At 42.1% G+C, this 25,642-nt stretch overlaps 1 protein-coding gene across 1 annotated transcript; it reads left to right on the forward strand.

Moving 5' to 3' along the window:
• The first annotated feature begins 887 nt into the window (after positions 1–887).
• Positions 888–18,454, forward strand: LOC308121582 (gap junction delta-2 protein-like). The gene is made up of 2 exons (XM_080482892.1): positions 888–1,435; positions 16,635–18,454. Exons 1-2 carry the CDS (start codon positions 1,365–1,367, stop codon positions 17,497–17,499), a joined length of 936 nt encoding a protein of 311 aa, XP_080339018.1. The 5' UTR covers positions 888–1,364; the 3' UTR covers positions 17,500–18,454.
• The last annotated feature ends 7,188 nt before the right edge of the window (positions 18,455–25,642 follow it).

Raw genomic sequence — 25,642 nt, forward strand, 5'->3', positions numbered from 1 at the left:
GAGGAGGAGGAGGAGGAGGAGGAGGAGAAGGAGGAGGAGGAGGAGGGGTGTTGCAGGCTCACACAGTGTGACAGAGAGAGCGATGAACGAGCGAGAGACACAGAGACAGAGAGGAGAGCAAAGAGCAGAGATGGGGACTGAGCACTGAGACAGAGGTGCTTGGCAGGACTGAGATCTGAACACAAACAAGAAAGAAAAAAGAGGGGAAGGAGGAAGAGGGTGGAGGTTGGAGGAGAGCAGGAGGAGGCGAGGAGGGTGAGAGAGGGAGATGCAAGATGATGGAACCCAGAAATAGGCTTCCCAGGACAGCTTTTCGTCCCAGCTTTCTGCGGCAGACATGACTCTGGGCATCGGGCTGTGCTGAAATTAGCCAGGGGGACAACACAGGACAGCAGGTCTGCAGCACACTGCCTTGGTTCAGCCTCACTAGATGCAGCAAGGCAGCTGATTTATTACTGAGGGGCTGGGTGGCAGCGTGTTTGCGTGTGCGGCTCTGAGTGAGGGTGTATGTGTGTGTGTATGCAGGCTTTTATGGGTCCTTGTAGCGCTCGGAGCTGAGGGAGCGACCATTCCTCCAGTCATGAAATGACATTCAGCAGGCAGAAGCCTTGTGTGCTGGTGTGGATCTGTAGTCCTCAGTAGGAAGTGGGAGTGTGGGATTCAGAGCTGTCATCGAGTGCAAGTGTGTGTGTTTACAGTGCTGTTTGCTGAGGTGAACCAAGGAGGATAAGCTATATGTGGTGTGTGTGTGTTTAGGTTAGAGCAGCAAGGGTGCAGCAAAGGCAAAGATCCTACACAATGCAAGGACGAGCACAGAGCGGCACCGATGGCAGGGAGTGCAGCTGAAGTACAAGGAGTGCCCTGGGGATAGGGTGGAGGACGAAGACGGGGACAGAGGGGGAAGAGGAGAAGAAAGCAAGGTGGGACGAAAGAGGCAAGTGGAAAAGAAAGGGTGATCATGGCTGTCACACAGTGAGCTATAGCATATGCTGTAGCGCAGAGTGGAGTTGTGCGGCAGGAGGGGAGGACAAGCATCACCGCACAGGAGAGGAGGGGGGGAGGAGGGGGGGACTGAGGGGCTGAGGGGGAGAGAGGAGGGGGGGAAGCAATCAGCTCAGCACCTCTCCTCCAGCAGGAGGGGAAGAAGCACAGCAGGACGGGCCCAACAAAACACACTCACATACACTTGGACACACTTAAGAAGAGACCGGGTCAACGTGTAGAGGTCAAAAGGGAGACGGAGGGTGGGTCGGGGGTATCCCTGCTGGTCCAGGGACGAGGAAGAAGAAAGAGCCCGCTGCAGAAAGAGGAGTTCACTCCTCGAATCCCGTTTCTTCTGACCGCTCTGCCACCTTTCCATCACCATGGGAGAATGGACCATTTTAGAGAGGCTGCTGGAAGCGGCTGTCCAGCAGCACTCTACCATGATTGGGAGGTAAGACACTTTTGTTTTGTGACCAAAGGTTCTTTTTTTTTTTTTTTTTTAGTTTTGTACTCAAGGTTTTTGTTTATCCCAATTTCTGTGTGTGTCTTTATGCACATTCCATGTTGTTTTTGTGTGTGGAGTAGTTGATGGCATCCCTTCAGAGAGACACCCTCCTCCTCCTCCTCCTCCTCCTCAAGGCTTGTCCCAGTGCTCTCCTCTGTTCTCCAGTCCCCCATAGCCTCTTCACTGCCCTCCTCTGTCCTTTTCCTTTCCCCTGCTCTCCTCACTCTTATCAGCCACACTCAACATTAGTTAAGGGATAAATTAATTGCACATAATCATTAGCAGGCTTCACTAAGTATTAAGGTTAATTCAGAGAGGTTCTTGTGTTGATAGCACATAAAAGCTATGCTATTGATAGATTATACTTGATGCTGCTGGTGACAGACCAATAGGACAGAAGGAGGAGAGGGGAGTAGGAGTGAGAGGAGAGCAGAGGTGCAGAAGATGAAAGGATGGCAAACAAGCAGGTGTAGAAGGTAGAATCAAAGGGGAGTAAATGACTGATCTGGGAAAGAGTGATATGAAGACGTCAGTTCAATTTGCTGTCATTGACAGACAAATAGGGGTGAAAGTCTTCTGAGATACATTCTCATATTTTGCGTGAGAATGAGGCAGAGAGTTGAACAGATGAGCTTTTAGTTTGATCAGCAGTGGAGACATGCCATGGAGACATGCTGTAAAATCTGTGTGAAATATGAGCTCCACATCATCTCTGTGTGATTAATTCAATGCAAAAGTGGGATTTTCCAGTCATTGAACACAATCCGAACGTCATGCCAGGGTGCTCGTGTTGAAAAAGAAGAGTCAACATGCTTTGGAGCTTGAAACGTGGATGTACGGCCCTATAATATCAAAATTGCTTTTCAGAAAGAAGAAACACGAAGACAGTGAATGTGATTGCGCTGCTATGCTCATTAACCCAAATGACAGGTAGCCTGAAACAAGGGCACAACCTATGACCTTGTGTGTGCTCCAGTGGTTTTTTATGAATGTGTGAGCGTGTGTGTATTTTCTGCCCCGTGCTTTAGTTGAAGGAGTGAAAATTGGCTCACACATTTACTGCCTGCTGCAAGGCAGTACTCACCAAATCAGCAGTGCTGCAGAGATACAGAGATGATGTGAGCCGCATTATACCAAAACCTCTATTGATCAAGGATCTGAAACCATGTGTGATGGAGATTTTCCTTCCAACCAAATACTACACCATGTCATTTCAGACCGCTCTTCCCCCGGTGGTTGAAAGCACATTTAACAGTGAAATCACCTGGTCTAGTTCTCAGGTGGAATGAAAACCTGCATGTTGACTTGATTTAAAGATGCATTAAGCAATATTTTTGTACGGCTGACTCCCTTCCTTCTATGGGATTGGTAGTATTGTTACTACCATTGAGAATCAACATCCCACCTTGAAGCTCTACGCAGCTTTCGGCCAGTGTTAGCTTGTTGTTTTGGTTTCCTGAGGGACTAAACCAGAACACTGTTGGCCCTTAAATGAACGCGGGCAGCTGCTCCCAGCCACAGAGGCCCAAAACAGCCTACCTGTACGCTACCTGTCCGGCTCATAATTTCAACAAGCCGAAGGGACCAGTGAAGATGGTCGGACCTTTAAGTGGCTATACAGTGCCAGGTACTTTTTCACGAGCTGGAAGACCAAACGAGGGCTAAAACGCCAGTGAATATTGGAATTACATTCAACAGGTGGCCAGAAAAAGGAGACCAAAGGGATGTCCGTGTTGCTCTGTTTCTGCTGGATATGTGAGTAGGCAACTGTTTGCTAACGTGTTAGCCATAACGACTTGATAAGCTAGATGCTAACTGTTGTGAACGTGGTTTGGAGTCTTTCCGCCCCCTAGTGGTCAAAAAAATCACTTAATGCAGCTTTAAAATCCAGTCCTGGCAGCTGAATCAGTGACACCCTGTGGGTACAGGGCGCAAAGCAATGCTGAAAATTAATCTCTGTGTGATTGAAGACACCTACTGATTCTCAAGAGGCACATAAGCAACTCTCAATTTGTCTGCTACCTCTTTCAGAAGTCGTAATGCATACCCTGATGATTTGACGCTTTCTTCTGATCTGCTTAATTTGAACCATTTGTTGATCATGCAATTCACTGGCTGAACATTAAAAAGTGTTCCTGGGATATCTATGATGTGCTAAGAAAAACAAACAAAAAGAAAAAACAATGATCAATGTAGAATAGCTCATTATGCATCAGCTTTTGTCTAAAGTCTGGTAGATAAATACCGCTGTGTCAAAACCTTTAAAATGACATGACACCAGATTGTTTTATGAGAACGTGAATTAATAAAAGCAATAATCTTTGATACAGAAATTAGTTCCCACAAAATCCCCAGCTAGGTGAAAGTGTGTTGAGATCAGCGGAATGCTTTGTAAATGATCCCTTTGTGTTTGGCTTTCCCCAGACTGTGTTTGTCCTACAAGGCACTGTAGCTGACCCTAGAGTATTAGCTGTAACATTAGCCGCTTTCCAATGGGGTTCCCTCCTTCCACTCTGCTTGTCTATGCTATGTAAGCCAAGAAACACTGTGTTTGGAATCACTTTGTACAGTATTTGTGAGTATTTTGCTGGTAGGTCCTTGAATCTTTTTTTTAACCCTCTGCAGTCTGATTCGACCCCTCTTAGGGTAGCTTGTTCGCAGGGAGTCTAATGCAGAATCATAAAGCAGTATTGGACAATGATACTATATCATTTAGTGGTGGTCTGGATCATGGCTATTTACCTTCAGACAGGCATTTTCAGTCATTAGACCTTTCAAAGTAATAGCTACTAAAGATAACTTGATTCCTAATCCTAAGCATGTGTCTGCATGGTCAGGAAATCAGTGACACTTAACATCTAAATGATTAGAGTGATGTTTCTGGATGTACCAGCAAGTTGGAGAATTGTTCACCACTGGCACAGTTTTGTGCTGGAAAGGTGCCTCGTAGATTGTTAATGAGCAACTCCGCACTAAATTATGTCTGGAGTCAAAATTGTTGCACTGACCTCTATGGGTTGAAAGGTTCGAGTCTGTCGCCCCACTGACCACACCCAACAGTACCGTTGGGTGTGGTCAGGTGTGGTCCGCTGCCCTTGTGAACACAACCAACTGTGATGTAGTGTTGCACTATTGTGCATTGTGAAGTCCTGCACTTCACAAGGTGAAGCCCAGAGCATGCAGCGCCTGCTAGATGGCATCACAATAGGATGTTCAGCCTGTGTGTCGTTCACTTTCCGAGAGTTTGCATGTGTGCGCTTGCAGTCTAAAGGATGCAGTTCCAAAGTACAGAACAGTGATGTCTCCCTATGGCTGAAGTCTCCCCTGCATCAAAACTTTGGAACATGGTTGCATGTCAGTCATCTTTTTGAGTGCCGTCATAAGGACTTAGTTTCGCCACGAGACACCGTCAGTGTTATCGGATGTCTAGACTGTCTTATCCAGCTACAATTAAGCTGTTCCTTAATTGTAGGCTTTAAGCTAACCTATGTCCTGGCATAGGATAGATAATAAACCCAGGAATACAGAGCAGCTGGTAAAAATAGAGACGGATCGGCTCTACACAGTGGCATAGGTTAGCTTAATTATGGTATTTGAGAAAGACAGACAAATTGAGAGTTGCTTCTGTGCCTCCGACTAACCACAGGTGCCTTGCATATTCTGACTCATTCACAGATTAATTTTTGTGTATTGTGATTTCATAAGCCTGACTTCTAACTGTTCAATGTGCGTTGTGTGCATGGATAACCAATGACTTGTAATTTTGATCACACAGTAAAAAAAAAAAAAAAGAAAAGAAAAAGAAAATCATTGTCAAGGCTGCATTAGCCCCTTTTTTTCACGCAAGCTGAACTGACAGTATATTGACGACCCGGGGGCTTTCAGCATTAGATAACTGGCCTATATGGCCTATAAAGTATCTCAACCTGTCTCACTGAGTCTGTTAAATAAACATTTTGGTTTTTGATGGACAGAGGGAGCCTCATGACAAATCCACCACTATTTTTATGTAAGAGTATTACACAGGATTTCAGCAGAAGATTTAAAACGGTGTACGCAGGTCGTTCATTCTTCGCATATTAATATGTTTGATGGTTGTCGTCAAAATGAAATGTTTTCCTGCTCGATTTGTAAAGAAGAAAACACCATTAGCAGCCTTGACAATGTTTGTAGCTGTGTATTTTAATTTTGCTCACATGAAATCAACTTGTACTTTTGACTACAAATCGGTGAATACAGTTTTGTCATTAATAAAAATGTCCACACGTCTGCAGCTTATATGAAACTGCCACACAGAAACGAGCGCTTAGCCATATAATCATGCACAAATAGTTTTCACAATGAAGAAGTGAAAACTAATGTTTTTCATTGACTTTAGTTTTTTTCCCCCTTTTTAGAATTTGTGATTATGGATGCAGCATTTGAACACCTTCACAATGCACCACCTAATGCAAAGGCACTTTTTATTCTAGTGAGACACAGCACCGCCGGTATATTGCTGATCTGCCAAAGCTCAGATTTGTTCATGTAACACTGCAAACAAGTCAAGGACACTTCTCTGCAGCCAGCGTCATCTATAGTTATCGTTCATGTGTAAAATCCAATGTTTAGGTAGTGAAACACTTTAAATGTTATGCTAATGAAAATATTAAACGTACTCACATCTATCCACACATGACAGATTCAAACGTGGTTTTTCTGGATCACTTGTGGTGCTCAGAGGTTTCTCGAGGACCACAGGTGTGCTTTTGTGAGAAAGAAACGTGCATTCTACCATGAGAAGATTTTGCCTTTGGGTTTGTGCTACCTTGCAGGTAGGAAAGAAGAGAGAAAGGAAGCGCGGTGATGCATCTTACTTCTAGACTGCAATGCTGTAGCGAGGACAGTGCCAAAGACAAGTAGAGCAAAAAAAAAGAAAAAAAGAAAGGCAGCGATAATGGAGGCCCGGAGTGATCTCAGGACAGTAAAATAATAAAGGTTGTCGGATGGGAAGAGATGAGATGATGTGAACTGCAGAGGCAGAACAGAGAGGGTACAAAGGAGGGGAGGAGGAGGAGGAGGAGGAGGAGGAGGAGGAGGAGGAGGGTGAGGGCAGAGGAAGGAGGAAAAGTTTTCCCACTGCAGAGGTGTAGTACTGAGAATCTGTGTCAGAGCTCCTTCCTCTGGAGCTGCTGAGTGACCTGCTGCTGAGGAAACAGCCTGCATACGGCTCGATATGCAGCCTCCGTATTGATGAGACGTGCTAAAAATACACCAGAGACCTTAGATCCTTTTTTTTTTTTTTTTTTTTAATTTCATTTTCATTCGAAAGTAATAATGCAGCTCCTGTACAGGAGGACGGTGAAGCCATTCTGAGCTAAATTACATGCAAAATTTACCATCTCTGCAAACACGGCAACGCAGCTTTGGCTGAATAAACAGAACATTTAATAAGAGGCTGCAGCTCTCAGTTGTGGCAGCAGCGAACACACTCAGTGTATTTTTATCTTTCATATTTTATGTAAAACACCTTCAAGAGAGTTTACAAAACTGAGCATCGCTGTTATTTTATTGATGTGTGTCCATTGACCGATCACTTGTTTTTCCCAGAGGTAAATTATTCATCATCTATCACTCACGACATGAGTATAAAATCTTAATAAATGTTATGTGGCTGTTGTTCCAAGTTTTAGCTGATGTCAAGACATTCATTAAAAATGTATGTAGACTTGACCAGCTTTCTATGAACGGATGTATAGACTACCCTGTGGCTCCTTGCTGTGATTTGTAAGGTAAAGAGGAAAAAAAAAAAAGCTTCAGTTCAACAGACTGCAATGAGAGGTTTGACGAAGCTCATTCTTGTTTGTCTAAAGAAGGCATGTCTGCGTCTCTGCCCCGAAGTTGTTCACTTGTTTTCATGGACTCACTCTCCCCACTTTCCTCTAAATGGGTCAGGATATCCACAGGAAGACAGTACCCTACTTTGAGAAGGGCATCCTAGTTCCTCTCAAATAATTCAAGATGTAAGAATGCTCCGCTGAAATTGAGGGCGTCATTTTGACTAATAGCAGATTTAAATATACTCCATGTACCGTTAATAGTCATCTTCCCAGATAAAATCTATACTGCCACAGAAGATTGTGTTGCAAAGCCAAACAATGGCGTCGATATCTCACCCTTTTGAGAGGATTAGTAATCCATCATCCTGCAGCAAGGAGCGAGATTGTCTCCCAAATTAAACCGTTTTTCTGCACATCTAGACTTGTCATTAGTTTATTTGTGCAGCAGTCCCTGATGTTGAATGCTATTGATTATAGTATTTGACAGGAGGATTTTGCCAGTAAAGCTGAGCTCAGCGTTCACCCACCACAGGACATTAATCATTCCAACAACACATCAGTGGTGTGTGGAGGAGCCTCGGCGGGCAAGTAACATTTTCCTGCAATAAGCTTAAATTTCCACGACTTCACACGTGGGGTGAAATTAAATCAACGTACAGAAACAATTACTGAATGGTGACAGTATTTGAAAATGTAAACAAAAAGAAAATACTGCGACTTTGTGTGGGAGAGCCTGAAAGTTGAAGGGTGCAATGTGATTCAGCCTCTTTCATCGCCTGACACTTTGAAAACCACTGATTTAGAAGATTTGTTAAAAAATAATAAAGGAGAATGTTAACACCGAAATAAAAATCTGATTTTAAATCAACTGACTGTAATACATAAAGAAAAAAAAATGCTTTACTAGCTCTTCGGAGTCTGAAAGAACAAAAAAATGCAATCAAGCACAGAAAATCAAAAAACAGACATAAGCAGAATGCCGGTGTTTGCAGTAACCCTGCATCATGGTGCATTATCTCATTATATAAGCCTCTGCAGAAACAGGTATCTACTCCACCAATCAGCTGCTCGTCTCTGCATTTACAAACACATATCCACATCTGATCCACACAGCTTGGCGCTGCAACAAAATCAATCGGCATATATCATGTAATATATATTTACTTCAACAAGTGTTCCGATCCAACGATCCAGTAATTTAAAGCAGAATCTGCTTTTAAATAACTGGGCGCTATCGTTGACTTTATCCAGGAAACTGTGAGCTGTGAGGAAGTGTTTGTATTGTGTTCGCCTGAGCAGACTGTGAATTAGGATTAGAAATATGATAGAAACAAGTTTTGCATCAAAAATAAACCATGATGGAAGAAATCCTCGTGTGGCCGCTCTGCAGAAATATTCACCTGTACACTTTGTTAGTTTCTTGGTGAACCAACATATTTTTTTCATGTTGTAATTTATGCAGCAAAAGCACACCTTATCAATAAAGAGATTGATACGGAAAAAGATCCAATGATCCCAGAGGAGATTTAAATTTCCAGTCACTTTTGTGAAAAGAAGTTGCCCATTTATGAATTATAGGAACTGAATTTGCAATAGAATTATATGACTATTATAAATGAAACACACTAACAATAACATGAGCATACAACAACGTACATAAAGGTTACAAATATTCATTGAATGTAGAAACTTTTTTTTTTTTATATAGTATATAATTAAATACACTATTAGGGAAAAAAACATTGATAGGCTACAGACATATGGGTCACAAAGACGTTAAACAAAAACCTTTGTAAAGATCAGTTGATCCATTAAAAAAGGACCGATTGACTCCTAATGAACTCACATGCGTGTTGTACTTCAAAATGTTTTACCATAATATTAGACCGTTTTAGCAACTCTCAGCCCGTAGTTTGGGTTAAACAGCTTGAAAGGTGTCGGTTTTAATTCACCCTCGCTGTTCTCATTGATCATAATTCCCAGACACAAGCATCAAACGCTTCCTGCTCAGAGATACACTCAGCGGCTCGCCGGCGAACACGATCAGCAATTAGCTTTGAAAAAGTCAAACCGAGCTAAGGGGTGATGAAATACCGCAATTATGTTTGCATGCAGAAAAGGTTTTGTTTACTAACCTCGATTATAGGCTCGACTGTAGCAGCAATGGAGCTGCTGAGTTCGGTGGCCTTTACAGACAGAAGTAATTTAATGCGTCTTACACACTCACGTCGTATAACAAACATGTCGTGTGTATCACAGGAAATCAGTCGTTAGTGCTGTCCCTTGATCGTAGTTCAGATTGATAATGTACTATAAAGAGATAAAACTCAGTGGCTTTCTGTTTTCTGATGACTTCAATGAGGGGAGGGAGCGTTGGGTCTTGATCAAGGTGACAAAGGAATGAGTGAAATTTAAAATGTGTTATTTTCTATGAAACATGCACCTGTAGGACTGGATATAATGTAAGTATAACAGAGGTGAATACAATAATAAAATGAGTGTAACATGTTGCAAACCTTTATATCAGGGGCAACCTCGCTGGCCTACAAGCATTCCTCTGTTTATGTTTTCATTTTTTTTAATCGCCCTGATTCAAACAGCTATTAAAAACAAAATCTTTTTTTTTTTTTGTAAAAGTCTTTGGGCACTCTGATACAAACCAAAATTTCCTTCTCGAAAAGAGCAATCTAATAGTTTAGAACGAGAGCATCATTCCTGAGAGCTGCCCGCTCTACTTTACATGGATATGAAAAGACAATTATCTGATGTTACCACATGGAGGAGAAAGACTTTAACCCAGTCTGCAACAACAAGCTGGGATGGAAGCGACATCACCTTTGGTCAAGCTTTACAACTTTAACAAACATTTTACCAAAACCTGCTGATTTGTCTGAGACTTGTTATCTCTACTGTACATTAAATGATGATGTACGTTTATTTTGGTCTAATCATGAGCGTCTTGTCCCTCATATGAGGAGGTGTACTCCGACATCCTTGAAAACCCTGGTCTTTGATTGTGTTGTTGAAGAGCCGGCCGAGTGGGGTGATGATGCCCGGTCAGCCCAGTGACTGACGAGGTGAAGCCATGTCACTCCTTCCAGTTCCTCTGAATATATTAAAATGTGAAAAATGACTACAGTCATTTACATAATCCATCTATTGATTTATTTAGATATATATGCTCAAGGACCGGACATAATTTTCTGCAAATTCAGTACATGTCCTCAGTAGAGCAGAATGCGATGCAGCCACAAGCCGCAGATCAATTACTCTGCAGCTACACCTAAACAAAAGGCCCCTGCGGTTTGCAATGTATTACAGAGATGGGAACTTTCTAAACAAAGTGGGAGTATAAACTAAACAACGCCGAGCAAAATAATTAAAATCTGTTCAACTCCCTTTGCAGGGTGACTTGTTTATGCACGGCGAGGCTCACCCGTGTCCTCCGCCACAAACATTTGATCTGCTGAGCAAATAAAATTACAAAAAACCTAAACACATCAAGAAAACATAAAACTAATGAACTGATGGTAGTTGAGAATAATATCAACTCTCTTTATGATCTGCTTGTAAGTGCAAGGTGAAATAATTTCATCTGTGTGGAAGCTGACTCTTGATTAAAAGCTCAGTAGATTTCAAACACAATGTTTGCTGATAACAAAGAACATTTCTGCATTCTTTTATGTTTTTTTTTTTTTTTTTATATGCTCCTGAATAAAACCCACCTCTGAATTTATTTCTATGTAGCTAATATATTGAGCTTAACATTCATCCAAACAGTGGAAAGCCTCAATGTGATTCATTCCATATTTTGATGCAATCAGCAAAATGTCCAGCGTGGTATTCAAACTGAACTGCTGATATCATTCATATCAAGTTTTTTAGCTTTCAAGTGAGCTTAGATAGAAAGACATCTGCATAATGAGTACCTTCCTCATCCTGAACTGAGATGAAAGGGTAATTTTAGATGACGTAAAGACAAATGGGACCAAGGAAATCCGCATCTGTGATGCTGGGCATCATCATCCTGCATGGTTAGGCTGTTTTAAAATAAATGTCTTCCAAGCAACACTATTCATTTTCATTGAACATTCCCATGCAAAGATATTATTGATGTCTGTCGGCTTAGGATGTAATCGGCACTAATACCTGGAGAGTCACCTCCAATTAACGTCCTCTGTTTCCTCCTCTTATCCTGAAAAAAACAGCTGGAGGCCATTTCGCTCAGAGATGTTGAATGATCATGGGACATAATTATATTTTAACATGTGGCGACACTGCGCTGTGGCACTAACAGTGAAGAAAAGCACTCGTGGTAAAACCACACACACGGTTTTCAAATCATTTACATTTGACATGCTCTTTAAAATCCATCATGGAAACTGTCATGAGTGCAGAGGTGGGATACAAATTGAAAATGTATACCCGGGTATAACTGTTGTTACAATGCCTGCAGTTTAGTCACTTAAAAGCTCAAAAGATGTCGTAAAATAAAGATATTGCCAACACAAAAAAACAGGTCAAAAGGATTCCATATTAATTAAAATTGTGGCTGCACTTGGCAGTGACTTACAAATAATGTGATTAGTGTGTGAATTACTTACTTAAAAAAAAACAACTATAAAGTACCCAAAAATATAACTTAATCGTACTATTGTGAGTATTTATCTGTCACTTCCACTCCCGAGTGCGCGATCCACTTCGTCACAACAGGGACACAACTTGCTCTCATCTTAATGCATTTGTCACACTAATTCTTGGTGGCACCTCAGGCAGTCATGCAAGTCTGCGTCGTATGTGGGCAAGAAGTTAAGCCATTGAAACAGTCTGAGAGGAGAGAAGCGATGGGGGGGCGCGAGAAAAAGAAATGTCTGCACTCTTGATGATTAAGCCGCCTAATTTCTTAGCCTGCTAAGGTCTTTATTCATTATGTACTGCCATCAGTAATCAGTGGAGCTTATTATTGCGAGCGTATGGGCGGGGAGAATATTTTTATCCAGAGTCTCTCCACAGATAATTCTGCACTCATCCGGTCCTTCAGAAACCTGTGTACACACCTACATCTGCAGAAAGACAACCTCATGTGCTGGCTACACTTGACTCGTATAAAGTAACGCAAGATTTTTCATATTCATGAGCTGTGTGTGCGAGCACGTGTGTGTGTGTGTCTGTGTGTGCGCGTGTACGAGTGTGTGTGTTTGTTTCCTGATGCATCTGCTCTTGTGCTCCGAGCCACTGCTCTCCCCGGAGGCTGGCGGCAGCAGCTGCTGTATGAATGAACGTATGCATGTGTATTTGTGTGTGTGGAGGCCTTTGGGAGAGACGGAGCTTGCATGTCCAGCCGACACACCAGTTGAAGAGCAGCTCTGTGACACACAATCTTACAGGTCAATCTGCTCCCTACAGATCATATTGAAGGGTTTACGCTGCAGCGAAGTACCACCTCCTTATCTTTACTCGCTCAGCTCATTGTTCCTCCCTTGACTCAAATGTCAGCATGTCCTTGAGGTGCAAGTGGTCTTTGCTCTTTCTGTAAAAGCCAGATGTCCTTAATCCAGCACAGGAATATGAAAACTGACAAAGAAGTGTCATGTTTGAATCAAATCAAGGGACACAGATGGATTATTTCTCGTCCACATCTTATTAAATCACTTCAGAAATCTCAGGAATTTGCAAGGTCGCCCAAAATATAATGATTATTTTCAGCCGGAAGCATCTCCCCTGGAAGCCACACGGCTAAATGAGGTGATGAGCGGCGGACTGAGAGGAGAAATAATTTAGCAGCAATCTAAGGAGCTTGTTTGAATGTATCATAAAGCCTGAGTCTTCATTATGCTTTCATTTTGAAGCAACCACACAAGTGAGCTTATTTACGTATTCTTCCCCCTTAGGGTTGATGTACAAAGAATTAAGCATATCTTATTTATCATTTATGACTGTTATTGAATATTCTGCAGGTTTGGTCTTCTGGGCTGAATCTGCTCTGACTTACAGTATTGGCCAGTTACTCTGCAGGACTTAAAACACTGATGTTTGCAGATAACCTCCGTGTGCTGCTTTCTGCTAATGCAGCAATCTGCCCCGTGCTGATTATCCTGTTACCCAGCAGTCGTGTACACACATACACAAGCGTGCACAAATACGCACTCCACAGTCTTCAACACAGGCAATGTCTTGGGATGTTTGTTTTATTTTAATAACAAAAAAGTAGTAACTGAACAAGCAAATACCAAAGCACTCTTTGTTGAAAGTCCATAAGTGCGTCTGGAAGTCCTCACTGTTGAGGTCAACAAAGCTGCACTGAGATAACCGCAATCACTAAAGCTGTATCCTTTGCAGCGCTGTGCAGCACCAAGAAGCCTTCATCAGCTGTTTTTGTTGGATTCAATCTGTTCAGAGCGGCTCAGACCGTCATAAAATCAGCTCACAGGCTTTATTTTCAGGTTGCCTCTGGTCACTGGATAATTGAAAAATGAATCTATGCAATGTGTGTTCAAGCTGTGGAGTCAGCCGGTCACATTATGCTTCACATATCGATTTTCAAACACAAATACAAATTGTATGAGACACATTGAAGGCATGTGGAAATGGGATTGACACCCTTAATATCTGTTCAAAGCTCGAGACTGGGAGTTACAAATCCAGAAAGAGATGATGCTCAAATGCATAAAGATAAACATGAAATCCATATTCACTTTGTAATATTAAGGTTATAACTTTTAACTTTTAAAAACTGAAGATAGTGAAGAAGATGTGCAGTGTAGGATGGTGTGTATGAGCTGGAGGCTCACAGAAATTGTCTATTAGGGATAAACAACATTATTTGAACTGATCCTTCAGTATTTCAGCTGCTTATCACTCAAGATTTGTACACTCTAAAATAATTTAGTTTAATATAAGGACAATTTACAAAGAGATAAACTCAATAAACTATATTCAGAATCTCCTGGGGAAAGAAAACAAGATAAAAGAGCGACTTTATTGATCAGTAAGGTTTGTTGATTTGATCAAGGAATAGAGTTTGTTCCCAGTTGCATAGAGACAACGTAGTTACTGAAGGAAACATGAAAACATTAAATTAGTGAATACAGTGGGGGCAAAAACTGGCTGATCTTTGTACTTGTGCCTCCTTGAAGAGCTGTGGACTGGTGAGACTTTAGAATTGAGTTAATAGCATTCCAATGTTTGGGATGACAAGTGGTTCTTGATTAGGAGCACAGAGTGAATGCAGTCATGATGTATGCAGCCGATTCTCATAGAGACGCTACACATGAGTCAGTCATCCACTTCCTGTATTATTTAAACAAATATTTGCATATAAATGAGCAATGTCAAGCACAGATTTCCATCTGAGTGAGCAGTTTACATCAAATGACTCCTTGTAGAGCAGAGAACCATCAATATGGACTCTTCGGTCAAATCCACTGCTGTCAAATCAGCAATAGCGGCAGATGCACATCGAGCTCACTGCAGTGCATCACATCTTGATTAAATATCTTTATGTAAATTACACACTTAATTTGGACGTCTAAAGGTACGGAGGTTCACTCCGTTGTAATTTCTAACACGCTGGAAGTCAATGTGGCGTATACACTCGCAGCTGCTCCAAGCACAGGCGGCTGGACATGTTTGCCATTTTGCACAAGTCACACACATGGCTGACTCTCCCCTTTTGTCTCCGAGTCCTCATGTCTTTCTTTCTCACACAAAAAGCACACACAGCCATGCATTCGCAGGTGGGGCAGAAACAGTCCCGCAGCAGCGCGCTGCTCTACTTAAAGTCGGCTTCACGCAAACACATGTTCCTCTGCTCCGGCTTTTACCTTCACCCACCGTCCACTCTGTTCAAACAAGCTGTCTTTTCATTTCCCCAGGGATACATAAGTTAAACTAACCAGGCTATTCTCAAAATTTAAGGCAAACTTACTCGCAATACCTGTGTGTCTTTGTGTATCTTCCACATCCCTGCACTTGTTTGCAGATCCTCACTTTCCACTAATTTGCAGGTTGCTGTGGTAACAGGCCAGACCAGGTTGGTGTGGTTATTTTGAGTTCTCATTAAAAGATAAACTACCAGTTGATTTAAGGGTGAAAACAAGAGAAATTCTGTGCGCTCGTTAAAAATGCAAGAGAGCCACTTTACCTCAAATAACCTCTTGTCCTACGTGGCTGTCTTTCACCTCACTTATTGTAACCTTCCGGGGAACGGGTCCCATCTATTTCCTGCACCTTTGGGCTGCCTCACCTCGGTCTCTTGTGCATAGAAACAAGAGTATCCCAGGTAATTGGCTCCTCCACAGTGGGATCATGCACATCCACTGCATTGAGGTATAAATACCAGGGAGCCCCATGATATGCAGGCTTTCCTCGTTCATTAGAAAGAGCTGACAATGCAGCCCGAAAGCCCCAGTCCTCCTCCGCAGTGCCCATGCTGGATCGACACCAGGAGATAACAGTACAGCACGCCAGTCTCATCGACGCTTTGAAAAGCAGCAGCGCTGCTCTCCAGATCCGTTGGTCCTTCGCAGCGCTCTGTAACTGCAGCGAAGCACTAATGATGCTCAGTGGGAGGTTCTCCCAGCTTTAAGACTAAAGTTTTGGATAATTACCTCTTCTTGAGAGACTGTAAAGATATTTGGTTCACAGGCGCCTCACTTTTCTAGTATGTCAACTCATCAAATAAATACACCGATTACTGCTCTGCAACTATGGCCCCCAGTACAGTTTCTGGTTTTTGTACAGTGATATCATAAAAGTCTGATTTGAAAATAAAAGTTGTTTTTTAATGGAAAAATAAGATTGATACATTTGCAATCATTATGCAAATACTGTATATATCAAGACTCAAGTCAGCAGTATTTGTCAAGAGTATTCTTCGATGCCAGCCAGTGAAGACGAGTTTAAAACCACCTTCCTCTTGTGACAACCCTCTCTCCCTGTTGGTTTTTCATGATCAGTGACCTGATGTGTGCATGCTATCTCCTGCACAACTACACCTTCCCACAGTATTGTTTGTCACAGCAGCTTTGTGATAGCACGTACAAACATCCGTAAACACACACATCTGATGCAGTCTCCAGGATGAATCCATTTGAAAATATTGTTTTTTTTACTGTTTGTCATATTTCTCATAAAAGCTAATAAAAGGCACACATAAAACAAATCACTATTAAATTACGAGTTAGATTATACAAAACAAAATAAAAGGCTGCATCCTCACAGTCCCTGAATCACTGTGCATTTGCGCCTCATTAACTCATGTTTTCCTTTCTCCTTTTCGCCCTCCTCCCTTCCAACCCTTCTCTTGTCCTTCTTTCTCTCTGCAGGATCCTGCTGACAGTGGTGGTGATTTTTCGTATCCTGATAGTTGGCATAGTGGGCGAGAAGGTGTATGAAGATGAACAAATCATGTTCATCTGTAACACCATGCAGCCCGGCTGCAACCAGGCCTGTTACGACAAGGCCTTTCCGATCTCACACATCCGTTACTGGGTGTTTCAGATCATCTTGGTGTGCACGCCGAGCCTGTGCTTCATCACATATTCTGTTCACCAGTCTGCTAAGGCTCGTGATCGAAGCTACTCACTCCTGCATCCCTACATGGATCACCACGGTCACGGCCACCACGGTCGCCATCACGACCATCACGCTCGCAAGCTTCACTCTCGCAACATCAACGGCATCCTGGTGCATCCCGACAGCAGTAAGGAAGACCATGACTGCCTGGAGGTCAAGGAGATCCCAAATGGACCCCGAGGACTCCCTCCAACACATAAGAGTTCTAAAGTCCGGCGGCAAGAAGGCATCTCCCGTTTTTATGTCATCCAGGTGGTGTTCCGCAACGCCCTGGAGATTGGCTTCTTGGCCGGCCAGTACTTCCTGTATGGCTTCAATGTGCCGGGGATGTTCGAGTGTGACCGCTACCCGTGTGTGAAGGAGGTGGAGTGTTATGTGTCGCGTCCCACAGAAAAGACTGTGTTTCTGGTCTTTATGTTTGCAGTGAGTGGCATTTGTGTGCTGCTCAACCTGGCTGAGCTCAACCACCTTGGCTGGAGGAAAATAAAGACGGCCATGCGAGGTGTGCAGGCCAGAAGGAAGTCCATCTGTGAGGTGCGCAAGAAGGATGTTTCACACCTGTCCCAGGCCCCCAACCTGGGCAGGACCCAGTCCAGTGAGTCAGCCTACGTCTGACAGAGGCTTCTCTGCCTGGGGGCTCGAGGACCTTTCACATTTTGGAGGAGAGTTTTTCCCTGGCCAAGGACCCCCGATCAGTAGGGCACAAACTCACCACTGCATTATTATTCAGGAGCACAGACGGACTCTGTGCAGTCACGACAAAACATTAATTCACCAAGTAGAGTTTTTGACACTTGAAGAGAGGAGATTCACCTTTCTAATAATGCAACGCTGTTGCTGTAAACTGAGACTGAAACGTACGTTACGGGAGTTCTGCTCTGCCTAGTGAACTCTAGGTGCCTTTATAGAACCCCCCCAGAAAAAAGTGTGCAATTACAAACAATATGAAAATACTGTAAAGATATCTGAGGTTGAATTATCTGACAGTCTTAATTATTTGCCTTTGCTGTAGGTCAGAGATAATCCCTTGTTTTCCAATTTTGTGTGCATATGCAAGTGCTTATGCGTGTGCATGCATACGCATGTGTGTGTGGGGGGAAAAAAGCCAGTCTGACTAGAGTCAGAAAATTGAATGCTTAACTAATCTGAGCTACTGAGAAAACGATAAAAATGTTTTTTGTCACTGTCCACAGTGTTTTAGCAAAGTCACTTAGTGGACAAACGAGCACCTTTTTTTAAGCATATACAAAGACAAACACAAAAACGATCAGCACTACAATGATCAGCATAAAATGAAAAGCAGTTATTTCTTGTCTGACTTTCTTTTTCTTTTTTCCAAAAAATTCTCACTAGTCTTTACAGTCTTTATTGCATTAGATGTTTATTAAAAATAATGACTGACATCGCCCAGGAAGCTTTTCTCAAACTGAGACGCAAGGTGCTTTAAAGATGAGACATATTTTCCAACACTGTGCTAATGCACCACGATGCTCCCCATGCCTGCAGATTAAAGCTGCTTACTTTCAGAGCAGTGAAGAATAAGCGTGCCAGTCTTTCCACTTTGGCTTGCAAAAAAAAAAAAAAAAGAAAAGAAAAGAAAAGAAAAAAAAAGTGATTGCAGTTGAGAGCTTATGAATGAAAATACTGACTTTATCAGTTGAACTGGAAAAGTATTGTAGTCACTAATATTTTACGTGTAACCTCAAGCTTTTTTTCACAAGCAGATTTGGTGCCATATTTCAAAGTTACTGTACATAGATGAAATGTAATAATTACAACTTAGCCTTTTCCTTATGCGGTATAGGTAGGCTTTTACATGGGTGGGAGAACAAGAGGGTTTGGGTGGTTATGACGATTAATCATAGATTGCCAGCTTTAAAAATATGTATTAATAATGTGCTCTTTGTTATGCCTACACCCTAATGGAGACTATATGTTCCGAGAAGTGTTTTCCCCTTCATGGACTTTGAAAAAGGCATGTTACTGAAGCATAAATAGAATGGATAGACTATGACATGTAACTTTAAGAAGAGACCGTTTTATTTATTTGCATCCTGCTCCTGTGAAATGTAATACTCAGCATGCATGAAGATGAAAAATATAAAGAGATATGAACATAGAATATCATTATGGGAATACTGGAAGTGAATACCTGAAAGGCGCCACAATTGCAGCAATAATTATATAAATATATAGTATGTGAAAACAAATATGTGAATAAATTATTATGCAGTGATTTTGGTTGTGTTGTGTTTAACAAAGATGTGATAATAACAACGAATTGTTGCCATTTTACCTTTGATGCAGATGTTACAAGGTAAGTTAAATTACACAGAAACTCCACAACACTGCATCGCATACATCAGCATAGGAATATACCATCACGACAAATGCACCATGGTGTAATTTCTCAGTGTGGGATATAACGCCACACACCCCCTCTTTTACTCAGTTATTTTTCATTGCGAAGGGGATAAAATTCATCTCCCTTTCCAGCAGACCGGATAACACACATCAAATTCATGTATTTTCAAATTCAAGTGAAGCAGGGGCTGCTCACTCGCACACGTCTCACGAGGGAGTGGGGAGTGAAATGCACTTAACTAAGATTACACACTGCACATACTTTTATCTCATGCAACGAAACACATTTTGGTTGACGCTGCACTTCCTAGGGAATTTCATATAAAGATAATCCGTTGTTAATGGCTGTCAGGCACCGTAGGGAATAACAAGCATTATCAAACCTGGGCTGGAAAGAGTCTTTTTTTTTAAGTAAATGAGCTTGAAGTCAGGAGGATAAGTTCTTATATATAGTGCTCCAACTGTCATATCACCTACACTTATAATTGTTCACTACAGTGTATCATATGATGTACTTTGAGTTAACTACTTTTAAATTTGTATTCAATTTATTTAATTTGCCTTTTAATAAAATAAGCATTAGATTTAATCTCTAGTTAGTGTATTTTAACAATCCTGTTAGGCAGTGCTTTAAAAATGCTCCATAGCCATGGAACCATCACTCACCCAATACATAGACATTTACTATCCGCCACACATCCGAGTGGTGTTATAGTAAAATGTAAGCTGTAGGATACATCCAAACTGCATATCCGTCATCGAGCACATGCTGAATACAATGCAGAACCTCCAGTTGCACAGATTCAAAACCTGCTTTAACATTTATTATTCAGCACTGAGAAATGATACATCTCTGAGAGATAACATCTGCAGACTCTGTGGTTCCTCAGGATGAATTATAGATTTTTAATCTGTTCACTTCCATGATATAAGACTCCTGAGAGGAGAGCATGGGCCACAAAACAAGACAGAAGTTCCCATTGTGAGCGCCTCAATGTTTCCATGGGAAAAATATTCACTCTATTGTTTCTCGTGCTCCTTGTGACTCAGCTAAGTTATTAGATTGAACCTGATAATTTCAGTAATGAGGAAGGTTACTGAGGGAGAGGAGAGAGAGGTGTGGGGGTGGTGAACCTTTTAGTGTTATTAAACCTTCCGTCAGTGCAGGCGGCATGAAGCCACGTCCTGGGAAATACTAAAAGCCTGGTAGGACCAGAGGAAGAGGGACAAGGGTAATGGAGAGGAGTGTTAATAAAGTTGATTGTCTGATAGGATGTAGAATATTGAATGTGGTGGTTATTCATTCACTTAAGGGCCACGCTGTGTTCTTACTGACATGCGGTTTGCTGTGATTGACTCCCGGTTGTGTGATATACATTTAGATAAACAAGAGCTAAACATTAACGCACACACACACACACACACACACACACACACACACACACACACACACACACACACCTGCGCACGCATGCAGAGCCGACAAATGCCTAAATAAAAGCTTTCCTGAGGATGTAACCAGGACGGTTGCTGTGGCGACAGGAGGGCAGTAATGATGTTAAGCCCCACAGAGACTCCAGCAGTAAAGGGCAGAAACAGCACTGCACCATATCTACTGTGGCTCCTCAGAATCAGAACCTGCAGAAAAAACACTCAAGTTCACACTTAAACGTGGGAAAAGTTAGAAACATGCTGTGCCATGCTTATTTCTCCAGCGCTCCAGCTGCAGCTGCATAACCTCCAGATCAGGTAAGGAGCTCAGGTAATTGCTCACTGTTTAGCTATGAGAACCTCAAATCATGACGTAGAAAGAAGAAATAACATATTTTGCAAATTACTGAAAGTGAAAAAGAGAGCATGAAAATAAATTCTTTCCTAGTTCCAAAATATTGTAACGCTGTAGTGAGTGGCGCTATGACAGGAGCTCTCAGCCAACATACATACGAGCCAGTGCTCACTGCAGCTCTTAAGGAATGATGCACATTTGCATTAACTTCAGTTCATCTTACCTGCTAGCTCATGCATTAAAGCGCGCAAATAGATGACTGACAGCACCGAGCAATCATGAACACTGCAAGTTTACTGCAAGAGGACAGCAAGCAACCTAGAAAAAAAGCTCAAAATCAGCAAATATGTGACAAAACGTCCTCAAACATAAGCAAAAAAGTTCAGAAAAAATTCAGGAATGCGTTTTGTGAAGGTATGCTCTAAAATTCTGGACTATACTATACACTTCATACACTTGTTATCAAATCTGAAGGTGATAGAAGGTGAGCTTTTTATTCTGAAGTATCAGAATATTGTAATGTCCCTAAAATCCAATTCAAACCTGGCAAGAAATAAAAGAAAATGCACAAATCACTAAGACATACAGTAAACGTCATTCTATGCTGCCTTCACGTTGCTGTGGTGATCGCAGAGCATTTTACAAGGTAAAGCACCGACTCGCTCACCCTGATTCATCATAAAGAGGCTTAACGGCTCTCATTTACTCTCCAAACTGCTGCCCTGCAGTATTGTGAGTCAGAATCAGTAGATCCTTTTCTTACACTTTCCACAAACATGCCTCAGAGTGCTGCCTGGCTGACTTCACTATTTCCTCTTCTGATTGAATCGCTTTGATTGTACTTTTTTGATGCACACTCTTTTTTTCTGTGCTGTATATTTATCACCTCGTAAATTATCCATCTACTACTTTTGTCTTTTGTTTAATTATTAATGACTGGAGAGCAAGGAAAGAATGGGGGGGGTTTGTGTTATCTTTTATTCTATTTTTGCAGACCTGCGATCTGTGTGGGCCTCCCAGTCTAAGTCTTTGTAAATCCCAACAGGTATAGCAATACAAGGTGGCCATGGCACAGAAAGTCTGAGGCTTTATGTGACCTTCAATCTTCTGAGCAGACATGTCATTTAGAAAAATACATAGATTCCCCTCCCCGTCTGTTATCAATGTGAACACAGTCATAATTACATGATCTGCAGCCTACTCTCTCCAGCTGAATCATCATCATCCAAGTGATAAAACAGCATTAGGGGTGGCATCGTTCCATTATTCCTCCCCTGTTCCTTCTATTTCTCCCTCTCTGCCTTGTCACTCATTCATGAAGATGGAATTAGAGTTGGCTCTTTGGGAGTCTGCTCCACTTCTTGTCTTTTAATGTCTCAGGCCATCAATTTGTGTCAGTCTCTATTCTGATCTCTGGAAGCCACTCGGTCTCCTTCAGCGATTTCCCCGCTTGGCACAGACTCTCTGGTCTCTCTCTCTCTCTCTCTCTGTCTCCATCTGGTCCTCTCCTCCTCCACCTGACTCCTTCCTCTTTCTTTCCAATGCTTCATCCACCTCCACATTTCTCTCTGCCCTCCTGCCTTCGTCTGACCTTCTCTGTCCTCACTCATGTAGACCAGCACAACCTCATCCATCTGAATCTTACCAGAAATCAACATTTATTCCAGTTATTCTCTTTTCCTTCAGTATTTGTTTTTATCCTTGTTTACATATGTCAAAGATACTGAGAGGAATTTCGTACCTTCTTTGCTGCAAGAAATCCCTTTCCTTATCCTTTCTACTTGCAGACTTTGACTCAGACCTTTCCCCTTTTCGCCCATCAAGAAGGATTTTCTGTCTTTCTTTCTCAGAAAGACTGCTGACAAAAATCTATTCTCCCTAGAGTTCTCCGGCTTCTGTTTCCTCTTTTCATAACCCTGTCATCACTAGCTTGACATCTCAACTCGCCTCTCTCCCCCAGCTGATAATCCTCGAAACATCCTATCCATGGAGCACACAGGATTCATTCTTTGTCTGATTATAATATTTGAAGCAGAAAAGCTATTCGCCTTCACCCATCTCGGCCCAATCATGACAGTTCTGGCATCTAACCAGATTAACAAACTGTGTGAGGGACAGATTTGGGGTATGTTTCAAAAATAACTCCTCAGCCATTTCTGCAGTATGTCTGAATTGGACTTCAAGGCTTTTGTTTTGGAAAAGTAAAAAGTTTTTTGGGGGAGAGCTACGAGTTCTATGACATCGAAAATGTATTGATTAATGACATATTGGTTAATTCTGGGAGCTGCACTGTTAACAGAACATCAAACTAACAATCATGCTTCCATCCACCAAGACCATCCCAGAGATATAATTCCTCCAGCATGTCCTGCTCTCTCCTGCAAGCAGGATTTACCTGAGTAAAGCTGTTTGTGTCTGTGGGTCTGTGTGAAAGCTTGAGAATGCTGGTAGGAAAGTGGATCGTTCCCAATGAGATTCCCAAATATGTACAGTATTCCCAGCCACTAAAACAGACACAGATCACCATCTTTAAGGTGACCGTACCGTGGGATATAAGTATGTCTGTGATCGTTGCTTAAAATTTGTAGTCTTGTGTATATTTAAAGCAGTTTATGTAAGTGAGCAGAGACAGCCTGAGATAATCCCCTGACAGTGTCAGAATATTCACGACTGACACCTCACCGCACTGAGCTGCTATAATCTACAGCTACTAACATCAAAACAAGAGCCAGCAGATTCCCAAAGAGGCCAAATGCAGAAACAAGTCATCGTTCTTCATTTATTTCCATAATTCATAACAAGCTTTTCTCCTACACATAAATGCCACCAGGGCAATTGCTTGGCTCTTTGATAGCATCATTTATTTGTAATGACATTGTTATTATTGTGTATGCCATGTGGTTGTCACCTTCAATTCATTGGAGAGGGACTGTCAAATTTATGGTTGTCGAAATCCACTTTGCACAGTGTAGCAGGTGATAAACTTATAGGACTCCAAAAATAGTCCATGAAGACTTTACTCATGTCCCCAGTGACCCCCTATATCCCTCCTGATTATATCTGTCCAGTGGGTCCAGGGTGGCCTAGTCCGAGATGGATGTACCCTGATCTCTAAGGGAGGCAACCACAGTGCATCTTACTCGGATGTTTAATCCTTCTCAATTGGCTGCTCTCAATGTGAGCATACATAATAACACAGTAATACTGAAACGTACTGCTCCTCGACCACTTCCCACCAAATCAAGTGACATGTTCTCTCTGGAGACACAAAGTAAAATCAGACCAGCTGAAGATTAACATACGACATCACATCCCTCACATTATCTTTACAAAGCCTACTTAGGCTCTCTGAATCCTTTCAATGGGACTTCAGGAAGCCACTGTAGCCATAAATTCAGGCTATATGCAAACATTAAGCAGCATTTGTCAACTCTGTCGTCCTCATGGCATCAACATAAAATCTGTTATTAGTGTTTGTAAAAAGTTCTATATTGGGACACATGGGGAGAACACGCAAACTCCACGCAGAAAGGCTCCAGGTCATACTTGAATCCACGACCTCCTGGCTGTGAGGCGAGCGCGCTAAACACTGCGCCACCTTGTGGCAAGCCTTAATGAAAGAGGTGTAATTGAAAGAGACTCTCTTTGCCATTGGCATCTAGTCTGAGGCCTTTAGTTTGCTTCCTTCATAATGTTTTTGGACTTTCTCTAAATTTGCTCTTTAAAACATGACTGCATGTTAAAAGATACTTTCTCTAACCCCTCAACCAATCTTTGAATGTCCTCAAATTTCTATTTTTAACTGACTTGTTGGGGACATTTATTGACCGGATCATTTTGGGAAGCATCACATGTTTAATTGTCCAGATATGTCAGGGAATAGGCTGTACTTACTTTTTCACATGCCTATATATAGAGAGACTAGATTATATTTGTTGTCATTATAAGAAATTCTTCTTCTCTCTCTCTCTCTCTCTCTCTCTCTCTCTCTCTCTCTCTCTCTCTCTCTCTCTCTCTCTCTCTCTCTCTCTCTCTCTCTCTATATGATTCACTTCAAAAAGAAAATGGAAAAGTCCTTTTGTTTTTCACACTGGTGCAAAGCTTGGCGCACTCCTCGTATTGTTTAGCTCACATTTTTGCCTGATGATACAACAGTCAGCAAGACCGCTGAGGTCTGTGTTTGCCTCATGGCGGCACTGAAGACCATTTGTACGCGCAGGGCTGCTCATGAACCTTTTGCTGGCAATTTCTCCCTCAGCACCCATCCCCCACTTAAGCACCTCTGCCTCTGCCTTCTGGATCAATAAACAGAGGTCACATAAATTAAGTCTAAGTCTAATCTTATTTTGCAATTGCGCCATGATAGCATGCAGTTGGCATCCATCAGCGCTGTGCAACGCAGTCAGAAAGTCAGAATACAGACGATCAAAGTGCAGGTAAGACGTTTTGTTGACGCATGAGAATTTCCCAGAACCTACAGGAATGCAGGCGAATGTTCCTGAAGAGAGGCTGCAATCATCTGATTTTAATGTAAACAAGAGATTTCAGCTGTGAGAAACTACCACACCACATCTCCACCTTCAACATATCCATTGTAAGGCAATTATT

Source organism: Lipophrys pholis (genome assembly GCF_963383615.2).
Source record: "Lipophrys pholis genome assembly, chromosome: 16".
In the NCBI taxonomy this organism is placed as follows: Eukaryota; Metazoa; Chordata; class Actinopteri; order Blenniiformes; family Blenniidae; genus Lipophrys; species Lipophrys pholis.

Excerpts from the sequence above, each read along its gene's own strand:
- LOC308121582 (XM_080482892.1), top strand. The coding sequence starts at position 1,365 with ATGGGAGAATGGACCATTTTAGAGAGGCTGCTGGAAGCGGCTGTCCAG. Across the intron at positions 1,436-16,634 it reads CACTCTACCATGATTGGGAG|GATCCTGCTGACAGTGGTGG; the intron begins GTAAGACACTTT and ends TTCTCTCTGCAG.